The 19,252-nt window shown below is 40.2% G+C and overlaps 1 protein-coding gene across 1 annotated transcript in view; it reads left to right on the forward strand.

Annotated features, from left to right (window-relative positions):
* LOC124609156 (solute carrier organic anion transporter family member 74D-like) overlaps window positions 1-19,252 on the forward strand; it is an 87,784-nt gene that overhangs the window by 58,989 nt on the left and 9,543 nt on the right. Inside the window, exons 6-9 of the mRNA XM_047140048.1 lie at window positions 4,099-4,263; window positions 4,613-4,738; window positions 9,745-9,808; window positions 15,409-15,562. Coding sequence (XP_046996004.1) covers window positions 4,099-4,263; window positions 4,613-4,738; window positions 9,745-9,808; window positions 15,409-15,562 — 509 coding nt within the window. The remainder of the gene's footprint in view (window positions 1-4,098; window positions 4,264-4,612; window positions 4,739-9,744; window positions 9,809-15,408; window positions 15,563-19,252) is intronic.

Below are 19,252 nucleotides of genomic sequence, written 5' to 3' on the forward strand. Positions count from 1 at the left end.
AAAGATATAGAAGACAACGCAGTCTGTGGGTGCGCCATTCTGTACGTCGTCTTTCTGCTGTAAGCGTGTGCTGTTCACAACGTGCAAGTGTGCTGTGGACAACATGGTTTATTCCTTAGAACAGAGGAGTTTTCTGGTGTTGGAATTCCACCGCCTAGAACACAGTGTTGTTGCAACAAGACGAAGTTTTAAACGGAGGTTTAATGTAACCAAAGGACCGAAAAGCGATACAATAAAGGATCTGTTTGAAAAATTTCAACGGACTGGGAACGTGACGGATGAACATGCTGGAAAGGTAGGGCGACCGCGTACGGCAACCACAGTGGGCAACGCGTGGCTAGTGCAGCAGGTGATCCAACTGCGGCCTCGGGTTTCCGTTCGGCGTGTTGCAGCTGCGGTCCAAATGACGCCAACGTCCACGTATTGTCTCATGCGCCAGAGTTTACACCTCTATCCATACAAAATTCAAACGCGGCAACCCTTCAGCACCGCTACCATTGCTGCACGAGAGACATTCGCTAACGATATAGTGCACAGGATTGATGATGGCGATATGCATGGAGCAGCATTTGGTTTACTGACGAAGCTTATTTTTACCTGGACGGCTTCGTCAATAAACAGAACTGGCGCATATGGGGAACCGAAAAGCCCCATGTTGCAGTCCCATCGTCCCTGCATCCTCAAAAAGTACTGGTCTGGGCCGCCATTTCTTCCAAAGGAATCATTGGCCCATTTTTCAGATCCGAAACGATTACTGCATCACGCTATCTGGACATTCTTCGTGAATTTGTGGCGGTACAAACTGCCTTAGACGACACTGCGAACACCTCGTGGTTTATGCAAGATGGTGCCCGGCCACATCGCACGGCCGACGTCTTTAATTTCCTGAATGAATATTTCGATGCTCGTGTGATTGCTTTGGCCTATCCGAAACATACAGGATGCGGCGTGGATTGGCCTCCCTATTCGCCAGACATGAACCCCTGTGACTTCTTTCCGTGGGGACACTTGAAAGACCAGGTGTACCGCCAGAATCCAGAAACAATTGAAAAGCTGAAGCAGTACATCTCATCTGCATGTGAAGCCATTCCACCAGACACGTTGTCAAAGGTTTCGGGTAATTTCATTCAGAGACTACGCCATATTATTGCTACGCATGGTGGATATGTGGAAAATATCGTACTATAGAGTTTCCCAGACCGCAGCGCTATCTGTTGTTGACAATTGTAGCTACTGTAATTTCGAAAGTTTGTCTGCCTGAAAATGTACTGTTGTCCCAAGCATATTGCAACAAATGGTATATTGCTATCGCTGCTCGTTTAGTTTTTATTACCGTTTCAAATATACCGGTTATTTTTGAAACACCCTGTAAATTGTTAATATCCAAGTTATGCAAGGAAATTAAAATTTTGCAGCACATTGGTATTCCCACCCAACCAGCTAGTCAAGCAAGACTACAAGCATTGAAATCACATCAGAGGCAGCATGTGCTGGCAAATGGTGGAGCCAGTGTCATCGCGATCTGAGCTGCAAAAGTGTGACAGGGAATATGTCAGGCTGCTATATGGAGAGGAAGTGGCAATACTGGATAGGAGAGTGCCAAGGAAGTGCAATAAGCATGAAAACAGAAGCAATGCAGAACAGTCAGCATTGGGTATGGCAGGTTGTAACATGCACAATGTCAAATTGGGTGAAAGATAGCGTCATCTTGTCAGCTTCCAGGGAAAGACATCAGTGAGGAAATATAATTGAGACTTTCATTACAGCAATACAGTGCAGAACACAAAATGGCATATGCTTTCGTGGGCCACATTTGGTATTGGCAAGCAGTGGTAGTCGTCAACATTAGCCTAACTAGATCATAATGTGACAGTGTGCAGCAGAATAAGTGAAGTAGGTTTGTTGTTTCATGAAAGCATGATAAGGACGTAAAGTAGTATGATTGTACCAGGACTACTTCCAAGTGGTTTGCGCAATGAGGCTGTGTTGGTATAGAGTGTAATATTTTGATTGTGTAATTGTAAATATGGCAAGGCCACTGTTAGATGGCTGTGGACTAGCAATAAGTTATTGTGTCTTTTGCTTACCTAATTTTCTGTTATTGCATCTTTCACTTATCTGCATTTTATTGTAGTCGATGTAGTAGTTGTAGTTCTGTGTGGTTGTGTTTCTGTAGGAGCCAAGTTTTGATTGTATTAGATAGTAGATAATTACAGTGAACCAGCAGACTGTCCTGATTTATTTCAGTGTGCCCTTCTAAAGTTATTAATGGTCAGAAGCTGGTTCATTCTTTTGTTTGATACCCACTGGCAAAGTTAAGCAGGGGTGGAAACAAGTTGCCCTTTTATTCTGGAGCCCTCTTTTGCAGTCATTTGGGATGCAAACAAAATTATTGTATTTATATAATGAATGGAGATATTTTAGCATAAGTCCTGTTGTGTATTATTTTTGCTCATTGTGAGATAAGCTTATTGTATTTCTGTTGGGTTGGCATATTGTTTCAGTCTCTTGTGTCAGTAGATTCCTGAAATTATTATTCTTGAAATTGAATTGGAGTTCAGAGACTTGATATCCAAGTAATATATTGTTCAATAATGGAACTATCAATTATAAGCCCATGCTTGCACAACCCCAGCCAGGCTCATTCCACCTTAATCCTTCACCACAAAGTACAGGATGTAATGTAAATGGATGGATGTTTTGTCTAACAATACATACATTTGTGGGTTATTTTCTTTGGTGTGTCTATGAACACATTGCCAAAGTCCAGCATGAGCTCCACACTCCAAAAACAGCAAGTTGACATCAGTTAAAATCTGGATTTCAGCACATGTGGTTTTGAGCATTGCATCCCAAAATAGCCAAGATGTGGTGTAGTAGTTGGCAACATCTAGCATATGTGTTGCCAGGACTATACCCTGGAATTGTTCAGACACGTTTGCAAGGAGGTGTATGTCTGTGTCAGTGTAAAGCCTTGCATATTCCCCTAAGTTAGGGATATTAAATTCCTGCCAGAAACACACCGTAGGCTCATAATCTGGATCTTTTATGTCATCACCTGTAAGTTTCCTGGGGAATGCGTTTATATCAGTCAGTGTGGTTTTATACCAAACGATCCTTTTCTTTTCTTTCACAAGCTGCACATCCTGTTGACTAAACATGACAGGACTTGAACCGAGAACATTCTAGATTGATTGCACTACAGGACTCTCATGGAAATGACATAGATGGAGTCCCTAGGACAAGTCGTCATCTTGGATATGGAAGTGAGCTAGGAGTGGTGGTGTAAATCTGGCAAAGCTGCATGACATCATATGGGTGGGGGGGAGGGGGATGTAAATCTGGCTACAGTGCATCCCTTCTCTCCCTCATCCACCACAGCAACAAGCCTTCCATAATCAATGGTAGCAACAACGCATTCCTGTATTTCGTGTTATAGGCAATGTTTTGTAAAATGTATCCAATGGAAGTCAGTAGCTTGCTTGAATAAATGTTATAACTCACCTTTGAGTTACTGAGACACAGAAATAGAGTATGGTACTGTTTATTATGACAGAAGCTCAAAAGGATATAAATCTGCTTGGAAGAGCTGAGAGAAGGTACTAGAAGAAAAAGTTAAGATGGAAAAGCTGGTATAGGAAAGAATATAAGTCTTATCACTAGTCATGACAAGCAAAAGGGACAAGAGTACAACCTTCTGTAATTCATTATCTGCCTTCTGTTACATTTATTTTCTGCTTGGTAATAACGAACCTCACTTATCATGATCTGAGAATTATTAGCAGTATTATTATTATTATTATTATTATTATTATTATTATTACTATTATTATTCATTTTGCGATTTACTTCTGGATGTTACCATTACTCACATTTCAGAGTTCATTATTAGAAACTTTGCCCACCTTTATTTTTGTTTGAGCTTTCAGTTTTGATTTATTTGTGTAAGTTTATCATTGTACTATTATGTTTTAGTAAAGAAGTTTCATCACAATTCCATGAAAATTTTTTATTTCATAGTTTTGCTTCAAAAGTACCATAAATAACTTGGGCAAATATATGAACCATCACCACTGCATTATTTCATTTTGCATACAGACTTTCCAAAGGCTGTGAAGCGACTGCTGAAGAATGATATACTGATGTTCCGCACAGCAAGTAGTGTGCTGCATATTTTGCCAATTGCTGGTCTCTACACCTTTCTGCCAAAATATCTTGAGAGCCAGTTCAGGTTAGCAGCACATACTGCAAACATGATATCAGGTAGGAAAATGATTAAGGTCTCAACTATGAATACTATAGTAGAGTCAGAGAAAGAAGATCCCTGACAATTGCAAATGGGGGCATGGCTTTCTCGTGCACCTGTCTCAACCACAGCTCATTAGATAACTACTGTTTTCAAATGCAGTCATTTGTGCTTTGCAGTTGAAAGCCAGCAACGGTGCTGCTAGATGTTTGGAATCTTCTTTCAACAAATCTATAATAGTGTTGCACATTTGTTTACTTTACTAATTTCAGTTTGCTGTACAATATACTTAATACAACTTTGATTTTTTATGTGGTTTTCCAGTGTATTAGAATATTGTATACTTAACAGTGCAATATGTTTTAGGTCTTGGAGGAATCCTTGTGATGGGGCTTGGTATCATCATCAGCGGTGTTTTCATACTTCGCATAAAGCCCAATGCAAGGTTCGTTGCTGCTTGGATAGCATTCACAGCCATTGTTTATGCCATAGGTAGGTATTAAAACGAGTAATGAAACAAATATAGTAATAGCTTTTTCTCTGTTTTAAATGCACTGCTGAAATCAGACACATTAGATTTATCTAAACAGGTAATGCACACTCCAACACCAGACATCAGTAAAAGAGAAGCAGTAACTCTTCTACATATCACAGTACTTAAAAAAAAAATACTAAAATAGCTTCTAGCTGTGATGGGCTCTTTCTACTCTCTGCCAACAAACCAGTTGATGTACTGCCACTGTTCACACCATGAACAGCATTGAAGGTTCAGCATAGTGAACATCAATTTCTTACATTTGTCTATAATAATGATTACTTGGTATCCATATGACCACCACCTGGTGTCATAGAGGGGCCTCAAGCTAGGGTAGCCGGCCGCGGTGGTCTCGCGGTTCTAGGCGCGCAGTCCGGAACCGTGCGACTGCTACGGTCGCAGGTTCGAATCCTGCCTCGGGCATGGATGTGTGTGATGTCCTTAGGTTAGTTAGGTTTAAGTAGTTCTAAGTTCTAGGGGACTGATGACCACAGAAGTTGAGTCCCATAGTGCTCAGATCCATTTGAACCATTTGAACCAAGCTAGGGTAATGGAACACCAAAATCCGTAGTAATGAAAACAAGACCTTAAATACAGCTGAAAGACTCATATCTACTACATATACGTACAGTAACAGCTATCACCCCATGATCCATCAGAAGATGATTGTATGAAGTTTTTAACAAAGATTTGTGGACAGTTGCACAGACTCATATTCAGCGTGCTTGATAAATTACACTATCTGATCAAAAGTATCCAGACACCCGTATGTGATACAGAACTGGCCACCCACTGTCACAAGGGGCAGACCTGCCAATATAGAAGGAGACAGGAAGTATTGTGATGTCAGTAGAGACACACTAACAGCAGAATGAGTTGGTCAGGAGACTTCAGTGACTTTGAATGTGGACTAGTCATCAAATGTTACCTTAGCAATAAATCCCTTAGGGATGTTTCAACCCTTCTAAAGCTGTCTGCCTGCCGATGTGATTGTGAAATAGAAATTTGAAGGAACTGCCACAGCTAAATCAAGATTTCATGTTTTGACAGACAGGGAGTATCAAGCATTTGTGGGGGTGGGAGTTATTAAAAACCACATGAAATCAGTAGAAGGAATCACTTGTGAGTTTCAAAGTGCTACCGGCAGTTCACTTCACACAATTAATATGTGTCGGAAGTTAAAAAGAATGTGGTACAATGGTCCAGCAGCATACTTCTTTAGTCAGTGCCAAGCAACACTTAAGGTGGTGTAAATAGTGACACCACTGGACAGTTAATGACTGGAAAACCATGATTTGAAGAAATGAGTTGTGCTATACCCTGTAGTAATCCCATGAGATAGTTTGGGTTTGGCAAATGGCTGAAGAATGTTGCCTGAAATCATTTGTAGTGCCGACAGTAAAGTGTGGAGGAGGTGGTGTTACGCTATGGGATGGTTCTCGTAATTATGGTGGGTCCCATTATTGTGCTTAAGGAGATACTACAAGTGGAAGGATACAAACAAATTTTGCTACATTGTGTACTACATACAGTAATGGAACAGTTCAGATACGTTGACTGTATCTGTCAGCTTGACAATGCAATCTGTCATACAGCAGCATCTGTGATGCAGTAGTGTGTAGACAACACTACTCCTAAAATGAAATGGCATGCCCAAAGTCCCAATCTGAACCCAGTAGAACACTTTTGGAATGAGTTAGAATTGATTTTTCTCTAGAACTCAGCACCCAACATCAGTGTCTTCTCTAGTTTCAGCTCTTGAGGAAGAAAGGGTTGCCATTCTTCCACAGACATGACATCTTATTGAAATTATCCCCATCAGAGTTCACCCATCATAAAGGTGAGTCATGGATTAATGTTGACCAACAGGTGTCCTGATGTTTTTGCTCAGGTTTTTTGAGAGTGATTATTTTCCAGGTAAGAGTCTATACAGAGTCCACAAATACCAGTTGTGTGAAACTCAGTTCACTCTTTTGGTTCAAAAGATGCACATGGCAACCCAGGGAATGGCTCAAGTTGGTTACTTTTTCCTGATTTCCAGAAACTTTTTATAATAGTTCCACACTGCTATCTGGTACACAGATGAAGTTCTTATTAAATGTTAGGCCAGATATGTGATTTGCTTGGAGGCCTACTTATCGAACATAACTTGGTTCATTGTTTTCAAAGGGTATCTCTTAGATATGAGTCTAGTGTGAGGAAGTGTTGTAAAACCATTACTGGTAATAATGTACAGACATGATTTGTTAGATAATGTAAGTATCTGTCTAAGATTACTCTTGGAGTATGTATGTATATAAAAAGTGGTTGCATTAGAATAATGAAGTGATATTCTCACTAAAATAGAACTGCCTACAAAATAAGTTACCTGTCTATCTCATTCTTGAGTATCAGTGAAAGATGTGGAATCCTTAACAAGTTGGGTTGATTCAATAATTAAAAAAGATTAATATAGCTCCCCGTAGCAGCTATGGTTTGTTTTGGGAATGTAGAAACATCTGAGAAATGTTCAGCAGTATCCAGTGGCAGATGCAATAGAAAAGAATTGCTCAGCATATTCTTAGAGTCATGCAATATGATGCATTAACAATCTTTTACTTCCTCCCTTATACAACTCATGTAATTATTATGCCTGAAAAATTGGATAAATTTGAGCATACCCAGCAGTGTGTCAACAGTCTCATTTATACAACTCATGTAATTATTATGCCTGTAAAATTAGAGAAATTTGAACATATCCAGCAGAGTGTCACAGTTGCTCTTCCTAACATGATATACATCCTATATATCTTTGGCAATAAAATGTATAGTAGCTCTCATAGTATTGATTTCTATTTCAAGTATAAAAGCTACTTGACTGTTTCAGTAAAAAGCAAAGTCGTGTGACATGGTTGGCTGGGGGACACCAAGTGAAGGTTCAGCCACCTAATCTACATCTAGATCACTATTCTGCAATTCATATCCAAGTGCCCACTACTCCCACACTATTTCTCAACTGTTCCACTCTTGAACAGCAGTGGGAAAAATAACACCTAAATCTTATCACACAAGATGTGATGTGCCTTAATTTCCTACTATTATGGTTTCTCCCTATGTATACTACGTGACCAAAAGTATCTGGACACCTGGTGGAAAATGACTTAGAAGTTCATGGTGCCCCCCATCAGTAATGCTGGAATTCAGTATGGCGTTGGCCCACCTTTAGCCTCGATGACTGCTTCCACTCTCACAGGCATACATTCAGTCACCTGCTGGAAGGTTTCTTGGGGAATGGCAGCCCATTCTTCACAGAGTGCTGCACTGAGGAGAGGTATTGATGTCGGTTGGTGAGGCCTGACATGAAGTCAGCATTCCAAAACATCCCAAAGGTGTTCTATATGATTCAGGTCAGGACTCTGTGCAGGACAGTCCATTTCAGGGATGTTATTGTCATGTAACCACTCCGCCACAGATCGTGCATTATGAACAGATGCTGGATCATGTTGAAAGATGCAGTCACTATCCCCAAATTGCTCTTCAACAGTGGGAAACAAGAAGGTGCTTAAGACATCAACGTAGTCCTGTGCTGTGACAGTGTCATGCAAAACAACAAGGGTTGCAACCCCCTCCAGGAGAAACACGACCTCACCATAACACCACTATCTGCGAATTTTACTGTTGGCACCACACCCACTGGCAGATGATGTTCACCCAGCATTCACCATACCCATTCCCTGCCATCAGATTGCCACATTGTGATTCGTCACTCCAAACAACATGCTGGAATTCAGTATGGTGTTGGACCACCTTAGCCTGTCAAATCATCCAATATTAGCAGTCCTTACACCAAGCAAGGTGTTGTTTGGCATTTACTGGCATGATGTGTGGCTTATGAGCAGCCATTCAACCATGAAACCCTATTTTTCTGACCTCCTGCTGAACTATCATAGTACTTGCAGTGGATACTGATGCAGTTTGCAATTCCTGTGTGATGGCCTGTATAGATGTCAGCCTATTACACATTGTGACCCTCTACAACTGTTGGCAGTCTCTGTCAGTCAACAGATGAGGCTGGCCTGTATGCTTTTGTGCTGTATGTGTCCTTTCATGTTGCCACTGCACTATCACATCAGAAACAGTGGACCTAGGGATGTTTAGGAATGTGGAAATCTTGTGCACGGATGTATGACACAAGTGACACCCAATCACCTGACCACGTTCAAAGTCCATGAGTTCTGTGGAGCACCCAATTCTGCTCTCTCATGATGTCTAATGACTACTGAGGTCGCTGATATGGGGTACCTGACAGTAGGTGGCATCACAAGGCACCTAATATAAAAACATGTTTTTGGTGGTGTCCAGAAACTTTTGATCACATAGTGTAGGTGGGAGTGAATAACATATTTTTAAATTCAGAGGAGACAGATGATGTTTGCAATTATTTGAAAAGATATCAAAGCACCTTTCATGCCTGTAGCACTGCCTCCCCTATTTTGCAACAGTACAAAACGAGCAGCCCTTATTTTAACATTTTTGTTGTTCTCCGTCAATCCTGTCTGGTAGATCATACCACACAGAAACATTAGCAGGGGATAGAAAAGTGTAGCTGTCTTTGGTTTGCTTTCCTCAAAACATCTTCTGTGGGATGATTCTGCATTGGAAAGGTTTTCCCTAACTTTCTGCACACTGGTACCTTTCCTTCATGAAGTGTGAGAGCTAAATGGTCAATTAGCGATCATTAATAGATTTACCTGACAGAAACACAGTATCGATACAGATTTAGACTGTTCAAAAGGAGAGGAAATTCGCAAATGCGGTTAGTAATATATTGTCAGTATTACAAACATAGCAGCTCTTATTAGAGAAGCAAAGCTCAATCTCTGATGTTATATTTCTGTATAATTAATTAACTGTAAGATGGAGAAATGAATTTCTTATACTTATAATTATATACATGTTATCTATTTCTTTTTATTTCTGACAGGTATGGGGATATTAATGTTTATTGGCTGTCCAATGGATGATTTTGCTGGACTTGAAATAGGAAGGTAAGAAGGAAAATTTAATGGTATCCTAAGTGTTAACATTTATCTATGAATGTGCTACAACAGAAATTTTGATTTGTATTTCTCAGACTAATATTTAATTTGGTTTGGTTTTGTTTGTCAAAGAAACAGAGTAACATTGGTAAATATTTCTCTCTTTACCAACAACAGTAAAAATGCTGTATGATTGATCATACTAATGCATGGTTGATAGTAGTCAAAATGTTAATAGCAGATGTACTGTACTAGACCTGGTGGGGAGCAAATAAGCAACTTTATCTAACCAAACAAAGCAAGACTTCAGTTTAGAATACAGATGTACACTGAAGAGCCAAAGAAACTGGTACACGCTTCCTAATATCGTGTATGGCCCCTGTGAGCACACATAAGTGCCACAGCACAACACGGCATGTATTCTGCTAATGTCTGAAGTAGTTCTGGAGGGAACTATGAATCCTGCAGGGCTGTCAATAAATCTGTCAGTATATGAGGGGGTGGAGATCTCTTCTGAACAACATGTTGCAAGGCATTCCATATCTTCCCAGTAGTGTTTGAGTCTGGGGATTTTGGTGGTCAGTGGAAGTGTTTAAACTCAGAACAATGTTCCTGGAGCCACTATGTAGCATTTCTGGATGTGTGGGGTGTCGCATTGTCCTGCTGGAATTGCCCATGTCTGTCAGAATGCACAATAGACATGAATGGATGCAGGTGATCAGACAGGATTCTTACATATGTGTCACCCATCAGAGTCATATCTAGACATATCAGGGCTCTCATATCACTACAATCACTTCAACTGCACATGCCTCACACCATTACAGAGCCTCCACCAGCTTGAACAGTCCCCTGCCGACATGCAGAGTCCATGAGGTTGTCTCCATACCGGTTCATGTCCATCCGCTCTATACAACTTGTAACGAGACTCATCTGATCAGGCAACATATTTCCAGTCATCATCAGTCCCATGTCACTGATGGCAGACCCAGGCGAGGCATAAGGCATTGTGTCGTGTGGTCATCAAGGGCACACAAGTGGGCCTTTGGCTCTGATGGCCCATATCAATGATGTTTTGTTGAATGGTTCATGCGCTGACACTTGATGATGGCCCAGCATTGAAATCCGCAGCAATTTGCAGAAGGGTTGCACTTCTGTCATGTTGAATGATTCTCTTCAATTGTCATTGGTCCCACTCTTGAAGGATCTTTTTCCGGCTGCAGCTATTGAGAGATTTGATATATTAGCAAATTCCTGATATTCACGGTACTCTCATGAAATGGGCGTATGGCAAAATCCCCACTTCAAGGCTACCTCAGAGAGGTTGTGTCCCATCGCTCATGTGCCGTTCAAACTCACTTAAATCTTGATAGCCCCCCATTGTAGCAGCAGTAATCACTCTAACAACTGTGCCAGACACTTGTCTTACACAGGCATTGCCAACCGCAGTGCTGTATTCTGCCAGTTTACATATCCGTATTTGAAGGCCCATGTCTATACCATTTTCTTTGGCACTTCAGTGTAGGAGTGATATGCTTTAACAAGACAGGGGATAGAAATTAGTAGTGAGTTTATAGAGATCAACATATTCTAAAATTAAAACAGCTACAGTTTTGTGGAGACGGAAAAGAAATCAAATATACAGTGATCAAAATCATTGGAACTTTTGATCTTGTATGAGATGAAAAAAACATGTATGTCAATTGGATGATCACATTTTCACACTGTAAACAGTCTGCCGGTATGCACTTGCTTGTTACTTGAATAGTCAGAATGTATGTGTGAGGTGTAAAAGCACGATAGTTGAGAAATGTTTGTGTTACTTGCTGTTAGAAATTTTACAAACAGTGGAGACTTGAATTAAAGAAAAAAAAATTGTGGAAATGCTAATATTCGAAAATTTACACATCATTAACAATGTAATCAACAATGAGAAAGTACATTCTGATCCAAAAAACAATGCATCACAAAGGAGTTATGCAAAATTGTCATAAACTGCTATTCATTCACATATCAACGGAAAATACAAAATTGTATACTGATGGATGAATGTGTGACACTGCAGTGCAATTTCACTGCGTAGGTGGGAAGGATGATAAACAGGGGATATGTTGATACCAGGGCATAAACTATTCATGAATTTCATTCTGTGTAGTCAGTTGTCCAGTAACTATGCCTCGCAGGCAGGTGCATGAACAATGTGAGCAGATGTCAGCATTTGTGAGAGGGTGTGGAGCTGGGCTCAAAGAAGATGGTTAGAGTAAGTGGCTAATTGTTCGACATATGAATAGGTGCACTGCCACTACTCAATTATGTTGGCAGCAATGGGTGAACCACAGCTGAACACAGGTTCAAGAAGTAAGCAGTTGACCTAGAGAGACAACAGAATGAGGAGACCAAAGAGTCATCAGAGATGCACTTTGAGTGTTAGATTTATCATTACTATCAACCCGACATGGAAATGGTGCTTCAGTGACAAGGACCATTAATAGGTGGCTCACAGAATAGGGGCTGAGCTCACCTCGTGCTGACCATCGTTGACCTCTGTACACCAATGAGACCGTTGGCAGTGACGTTGAGCACATACAGCCTGAATCTTATTGACTGGAGTAGAATTGTCTCCAGTGATGAGTCCCACTTTGAACTGAGCCCCAATGACTGGCAAAGACATGTATGGAGATGCCCCAGACAGCAGTCGGATAACAACCTGACTGTCCCCTGCCACAACACGGCCTGACAACTGGAGCGATGGTCTGGGTGCCATTACATTTCATAGCATGACACTTCTTTGGTTATCATCTGCGGCACCCTTACAGCACAGTGGTATGTCGATGATATTCTACACCATGTTTTGCTGCCCTTCGTGGCAAGCCATACTGGGCTTATGTTTCAGCAAGATAAGCCCACCCACACAAAGTGAGAGTTTCTACTGCTTGTCTTCATGCTTGCCAAACCATACTTTGGCTAGTAAGGTCACACCCTCCAACCAGCTCAGGATTTTAATGATCTAATGCACCAATTGGACAGAATTTGGCATGATATTCCTAAGGAGGACATTCAATAATTCTATCAAGAAATGCTACGCCAAATAATTGATTCTGTAAGTGGAAGAGGTGGACCAACATATTATTGACTTGCTCATTTTATGAAGCTCTTTCTTTTGAATAAATCATCCACATTTAATCATTTATTTGTCTGTACATGTAAATCTCATCCACCACTTTCCTTTCCATCCAGTCACCCAGTTAATATAACACTGGAACTACCATTTGTCTACCATGAATATATATTTTTGTTCTTGGAGAGCACCAGTTTGTCTCAAGCACGTCACTGATAACAACAAAAAAGCAATATTTTTTACAGTTGCATTACTTTTTGGGACCACTGGCTGATACACGTGGTACTCACCTACAATAATTTATGTTGCTCCTTTTTTTTTTGGCACTCTGTCATACAGTCATCCTGATTATTTTACATTGCATCAGCATCTTTTATCCAAGTGCCTGGCCAAAAGTACATCTACTTCACATACATAATCAATAACAGAGTGGGTCATCCTATCGTCAAAAGATACAGATGTTTTTGCTATTCATACTTATAATATAAAAGTATAAAATTTAAGCACCTAATTTTAGTGGTTTAGAAGTTACCATAAAACAAATTGCAATAAAAGTTTTTATTTGGCCTGGATCAAGCAATGAGTCAACAATTGAGAAATTGCTGCACTCTTATTGTCAGTGAAGTACTCTTTCAAGAAGGATAATGTTTCAAGATGATGTTAAAACAAGAGTGAACTTGTTTTTAGCACCTCTATCCTTTAATTTGTGCCGATGTTTCCAATTCATAGCTCAAATTCTCATCTGGCCATCCACAATTAGTTTTTCTGTAGTTTTTATATATCAATAAAAGCAATTTACCGGATGATTCCTTTGAAAAGACCGCTACCAGTTTCCTCCCTTCCCCTTTTCCATTTTGAATGTGGGCTTCATCTCTAATGACTTCAATGTTGCGACTTTAAATGTCATCATCATGAATCGAGTCACATGTGAAATGTGAAAAATGAAAAATGAAAATGGTGGTAAGTACCACCAAATATCACAGGCCATCTCTTGTGAGGCATGCTAACAAAACTGAGAAAAAATCTTGGATTTTGTCATATTGTGGCTCAGCATCAGGGAAGATTGACCAACTCCTGAAGATACATAGCACTGAATCAGTCATCTTCCAGCAAAAATACCGCGAATGATGATATGCCTCACAATGTGTAGCATGTATAAGATAAGTTGTGACTGTGGCTACTGTTACACTGGGCAAACAATGTCCACTGCAGAACAAGGTGAGTTAAAACATGAGAGGTGTTTACACCTACACAATACCAATAAATCAACAGAACACAACTTTCTAAAGGGACACTGAATTACGTTTGACAACACCTCTGTCTTTACAAAGACAAATGATTTCTATGAAGCAACTGAAATTTAAGCCCCAGTAAACTATCTTTATAAAGACAGCAGCCTGTAAATTAGTACAGTGTGTAGCTCATTCAGGATGAAGCAGGCACATGTTAATACTGTCTTACTTTTGGGTATGGGCAGAGCGGCCTGTGACATTACAGCCAGCAGCCAAGCCATACAAGCACAATGTCTTCAGTGACACAGCCCTCAGTTACTACTTGTCAGTGGCTAAGGAGTCTCAGCAGAAACCTGCCAGAAATTAAACCACTTGGCAGGCTGGAAGCCAAGGGAAAATTTATTATCTTTCCTCCTTTGTAGGAGTTTAATCTTAGAGCAGTTATTGTTGGGTAGTACACACTGAATCAGATAATATTTCATCCAAGAAATACTTTACTATATCAACAAAACAATGTGTTCCAGAATGCTAAAAAAATTCTCACATCTAGAAGCAGCAGTCACATACAGTGGTGTTTCTTCAGTGAAGGTACCATTTATAAAAGATGATGGCAAACCATAAAAGTAGCAAAATAAGATAAGATATTGCAATCCAGAAACAGCCTTATCAAATATGTTACTATAGTTGCCAACAGTTACATTTTTATGTAATACTGCTCACATTCACAGCACTCTGCTCTTTCATGTTTTTTCTAATAATATTGGTGTTGTATGAACATAACCACAGGCAGCAATGTTTCTTTGTCTGTAGTTCCAGTTTACTTCCTGTTGCTGTCTCACAGTCAAGAGTTTCCTTATGACAGTATAAGACAAAAAAGAACATTTCTTCTTTCAGTTCACCATATTTGATACATCTGATCAAGATACCCATATAATCATAAGCAAATTTAAATTATAAGACTTACTCTTCAATGCCTCTGTTGTCTAGAGCAAGAGTGAAAAAATTCATGCTGTCTTAGGAGAAGATTAAATGCAAATTTTGTATGAAAATGCTCCAAAAAAATTCTACACCAGCATGAAGACATGCAAGCATCAGTGCCCCAGAATGAACTAATACATCTCTCAGGAATGTCAGCTTGTCTCACAGATTTTCAGAACACAATCTTGTGCTGGTTTACAATACAAAAAATTTCAATATCAACCACCTAAAAGTAATGAGTGCATTATTGAAATAACTGTATAGAATCATTCTGCTTTCAGGACACCAAGCTTTAAGCCAGTTTGTGAAACAAATTGCAAGTGTGATGAAAGTAAATTCAGCCCTATTTGTGGAAATGATGGTCGGACCTATTTCTCAGCATGCCATGCTGGTTGCCAGAATTACACCAAAGATCAAGAAGAAAACATAAATTCAGTACGTATTACTCCTTCAATCTTCTAAGTTCTACACAGACAATCATGAAAGAATTATGCACATAATTGAAATTATATGAATATTTGTTTTATTGCTTCTTTGGAGTACCTATTGGTGTGTGATATGTTTTTGAACTTTACTCATTACAAGAAATTCTAAAGTCCACATTTATAGTACTATGTAAACAGTCTCCCTAATTGCAATGACTGTAGTTGTGTATACTAATTATATATCACAAATGTATTAAATTGCCCATTCAGCAATAAAGGAATATATATGTGATTAGGAGAGAAGAACTGAATAGACTCATATAATTATAGTACAACAAAAAAATCGTTTACAAAACTGGAGGGCCCTCCACCACATATAAAATAAATAGCTGTGATACCAAATTTAAGCCCATTTGTAAAAGAAATACAGAAACTGAATAAAATTCACAAATTATAGTTAATGAACTTAGAACACAGTAAGTGGCCACTGCTTTCAAGTAGTAAAGAGAATTAACAACAGGAAGAAATGGAATCCAACACAATTTCCTGTACTATGCTGATCATCAGCATATCTTATACCATCAGAGCATGATCAGTTGTGAACGTAGTTCTACCATATATCATTTTTGTTGTAATCACTGTACAGCTCTATGAGCATAACCATCAACTAGGTGTCCAGTCACATGCACAGCCACCCTAAACTCTGCGCACTCAGAAGCCCTGTTGTGTAGCACTGTTGGTCAGGACAGCACAGTAGACTTGTACAGCTGCTTTACAATGAATTAATTTTTATCCTGTGCCAGTCCTCTTTTGTACCATAATAACTTTTCTGAAACATACAGGTGGGAATGTCAACATGTCGTGTGGTCCTGTCAACATCCTCCCCTTCCAGCCACAACCCCCATTAATTCATGTTCTACAGCTATTCAGTCTCATTTCCATGCCTCTGTACTGGCTACCAATGTTTTCACCTCATTTCTCATTCCCTTACATTTTGGTAGCTTTATACTTCTTGTGTCACACTACTTTATGTTCAGCTTTGCATCTTACTTTGTCATTCTTGGGCCTCACTTCTTTCCCTGAATCCTTTACCCTTCCATTTATTTTTATCTTTCCAGCACCCCACCTAAGATTACCAATCAAACTATTTGCGCTGTACTTTGTATATGTTTTCCCTGACACTAAGTTCAGTAGAGAAACAATCATCACAGTTTTCTATGATTAGATTAAAATTTACTTTGTATGGGAAGTAACTGATCATTTCATATCCTTTTCCAGGATTTTCTATTGTCATTAAAATGTTACACCACCTGATAAATAAAAGTTTTTATGTGACTGATGCCATTTTGAACAGAATGCTAAGACTGTGTCCCACTTGACAGAAAACATTGTTTGCCATTTACCAAATGTAACATTGCACTGATGGCAATTTTTTCGAGAGATTAAGATATCTTTTTGTCAATTACCTGTAGTGCACTGTGACACAGTTAGTCTCCATCTCTTAGAAAATGGTATATATTTAGCAAACAGTTTGCATTTCCCAGTACTTTTTAAACTGACAAAATTCTAAAAAATGAAAGCGATTGGCACAAAATTTAGTCGCAATGAATGTTTAGTGTATTCATACAAGTAAGGCATTTGAAAATATAAAGCTAAATTTTATTTCAACAGTATGGAAAGAATAGATTGCTACTAACCACATGAGGAGTTGTTGGGTTACAGAATCGAAAAAGAATGCTCGAAATATTCAGCATTCTGACTACGTCCTTCTTCAGATGTAGAAAACTCCAACACAATCATGCAAGCACAACTCACACACACACACACACACACACACACACACACACACACACACACACACACACACACAGTCATCATCACCTCTGGCCACTAAGGCCTGACTGCAGTTTATCTGGTGTGAGTGGCAGTCTAACTGGGGTTGGTAGTGGGGGTACAGAAGATGCATGGGGCTAAGATGGGAAGAGATAGTAGGGTAGGGGTGGAGCATGCAGGGACATAGTGGGGGTGGGATGAGCTGCTAGGTGCAGTGCCATGATTTTGGGGGGGGGGGGGGGCTCTGAGAGTGAAGTAGAGAAGGGTACATTGTCAGGATAGAAGGCATGTGTTAACTGGAAGATGGCCGAGTTGTGAGGGGAGTGCGGGGAGAGGAGGAAGCAAGCATTGGCCGGCGAGGGGAGAGGAGCCGTTGGGGGGGAGGGGGGGGGGGGGGAGGACAAGGCACGCTTACCAGTTGCAGTGCTGGCACTACAAATTGCGCGTCATGCTTACACGAAAGCAGACGAAAGGCTTGGAAGTAAAACTCGCTTTAAATGTTGTTCGTAAACGAAACTGAAATCGTCATGTACATTAAAATTAATCCCTAGTATGCGCTCACAAACCATTCATCTGATTGCAATGAAACGAGATTGCCAGTGCACAATATGTGGACGTTCTAACAACGCATTCCTCTTGTTTTCCACCTTACGCCATATGAATCCCATACAAAAGTACTTTTCTCAGCGAGACAATACTCCACTTCCAGCCTATTTTGTCGTGCAAAACTGGAAGCAGTGTTGGTAGGCTCGGCACAATCTTCCGCACTGAATAAAATTCCTTTATCGTGTCGCAAATGACACGCTGGTTGAAATCATCGATCATTACTTTGATTTCTCCACTTCTTTTCCTAAGTTCAAAGTGAGAGAAAGATTTATATGAAAATGCCTTCTGCACTGCATGTATTTTTTTGAATTTGGAAATGTACTGTAATATGAATGTGTTTCGAAATAACACAGTAACCAGTGGTGTTTCAATACAAAGCAATACGGTAGCAAGGAAAAATGTAATATAAAGTAATTCGGACGAAATAGGGGGCTCCTTCAAAGTGATCGTGAACAAAATATCTGAAATGGAAATTCACCTTTTCTTGCCAGGCGTTTGTGGTGATACGCCAAGATGATTCTTGGAAAACTGTTTGAATCTTCCAATGCTACGCATGCTTTGTCCTGTGTATGTAGCAGCTCTCACTGACGATTTGTAAATGGGGTGAAGCAATTTTTTCTGCTCCCTTTCCCTTTCGCTGCATTCAATCACATGCAATATAATTTTGTGAGCATCGCTATGTAATACTGGTTTCCTTCTAACCGTAGGCCTACCGGTAGGGGTTGTTGGCGACTCCCGAGATGGGCCAGTAACTGCCTCTTCACTCATTTTGATAATGTTTAGCACAACTGCACAATAAAAACACGCAGGACAGTACAGCGCAAAACAATAACGAAGCAGACGACAATGGCTACCTTGTACAACACAGTCAGCTATGTAATGTTGGCAGCAGTCGAAACTGCGTGCCTACTGAAGCCTCCCGAAGTTTACAGACTTCTACCGATTCAGGACTAGGGAGAGGTCTGCCATCTAAAAGTTCACACACTGTAATACCAAAGTGGCATCAGGGAAGGGGATAGGCAGGTGGAGAACAGAGACTAGCAAAGACTGAGGCCAAGGGGATTATAGCAATGAAGAATATGTTGCAAGGAGAGTTCCCACCTGTGCAGTTCAGACAAGCTAGTGTTGGTGGGAACTCTCACTGAAATGTGTCCTTCATGCTCAACAAACCCCTAGTCTCAACCTTTGCTGCTCCCTGTTCACCGCCTGCCTATATTCTTCCCTGCTCCACTCCAGATCTACACATTCCTTATATACCACC

The sequence above is a fragment of the Schistocerca americana genome, chromosome 1 (assembly GCF_021461395.2).
Source record: "Schistocerca americana isolate TAMUIC-IGC-003095 chromosome 1, iqSchAmer2.1, whole genome shotgun sequence".
NCBI classification, from domain to species: domain Eukaryota; kingdom Metazoa; phylum Arthropoda; class Insecta; order Orthoptera; family Acrididae; genus Schistocerca; species Schistocerca americana.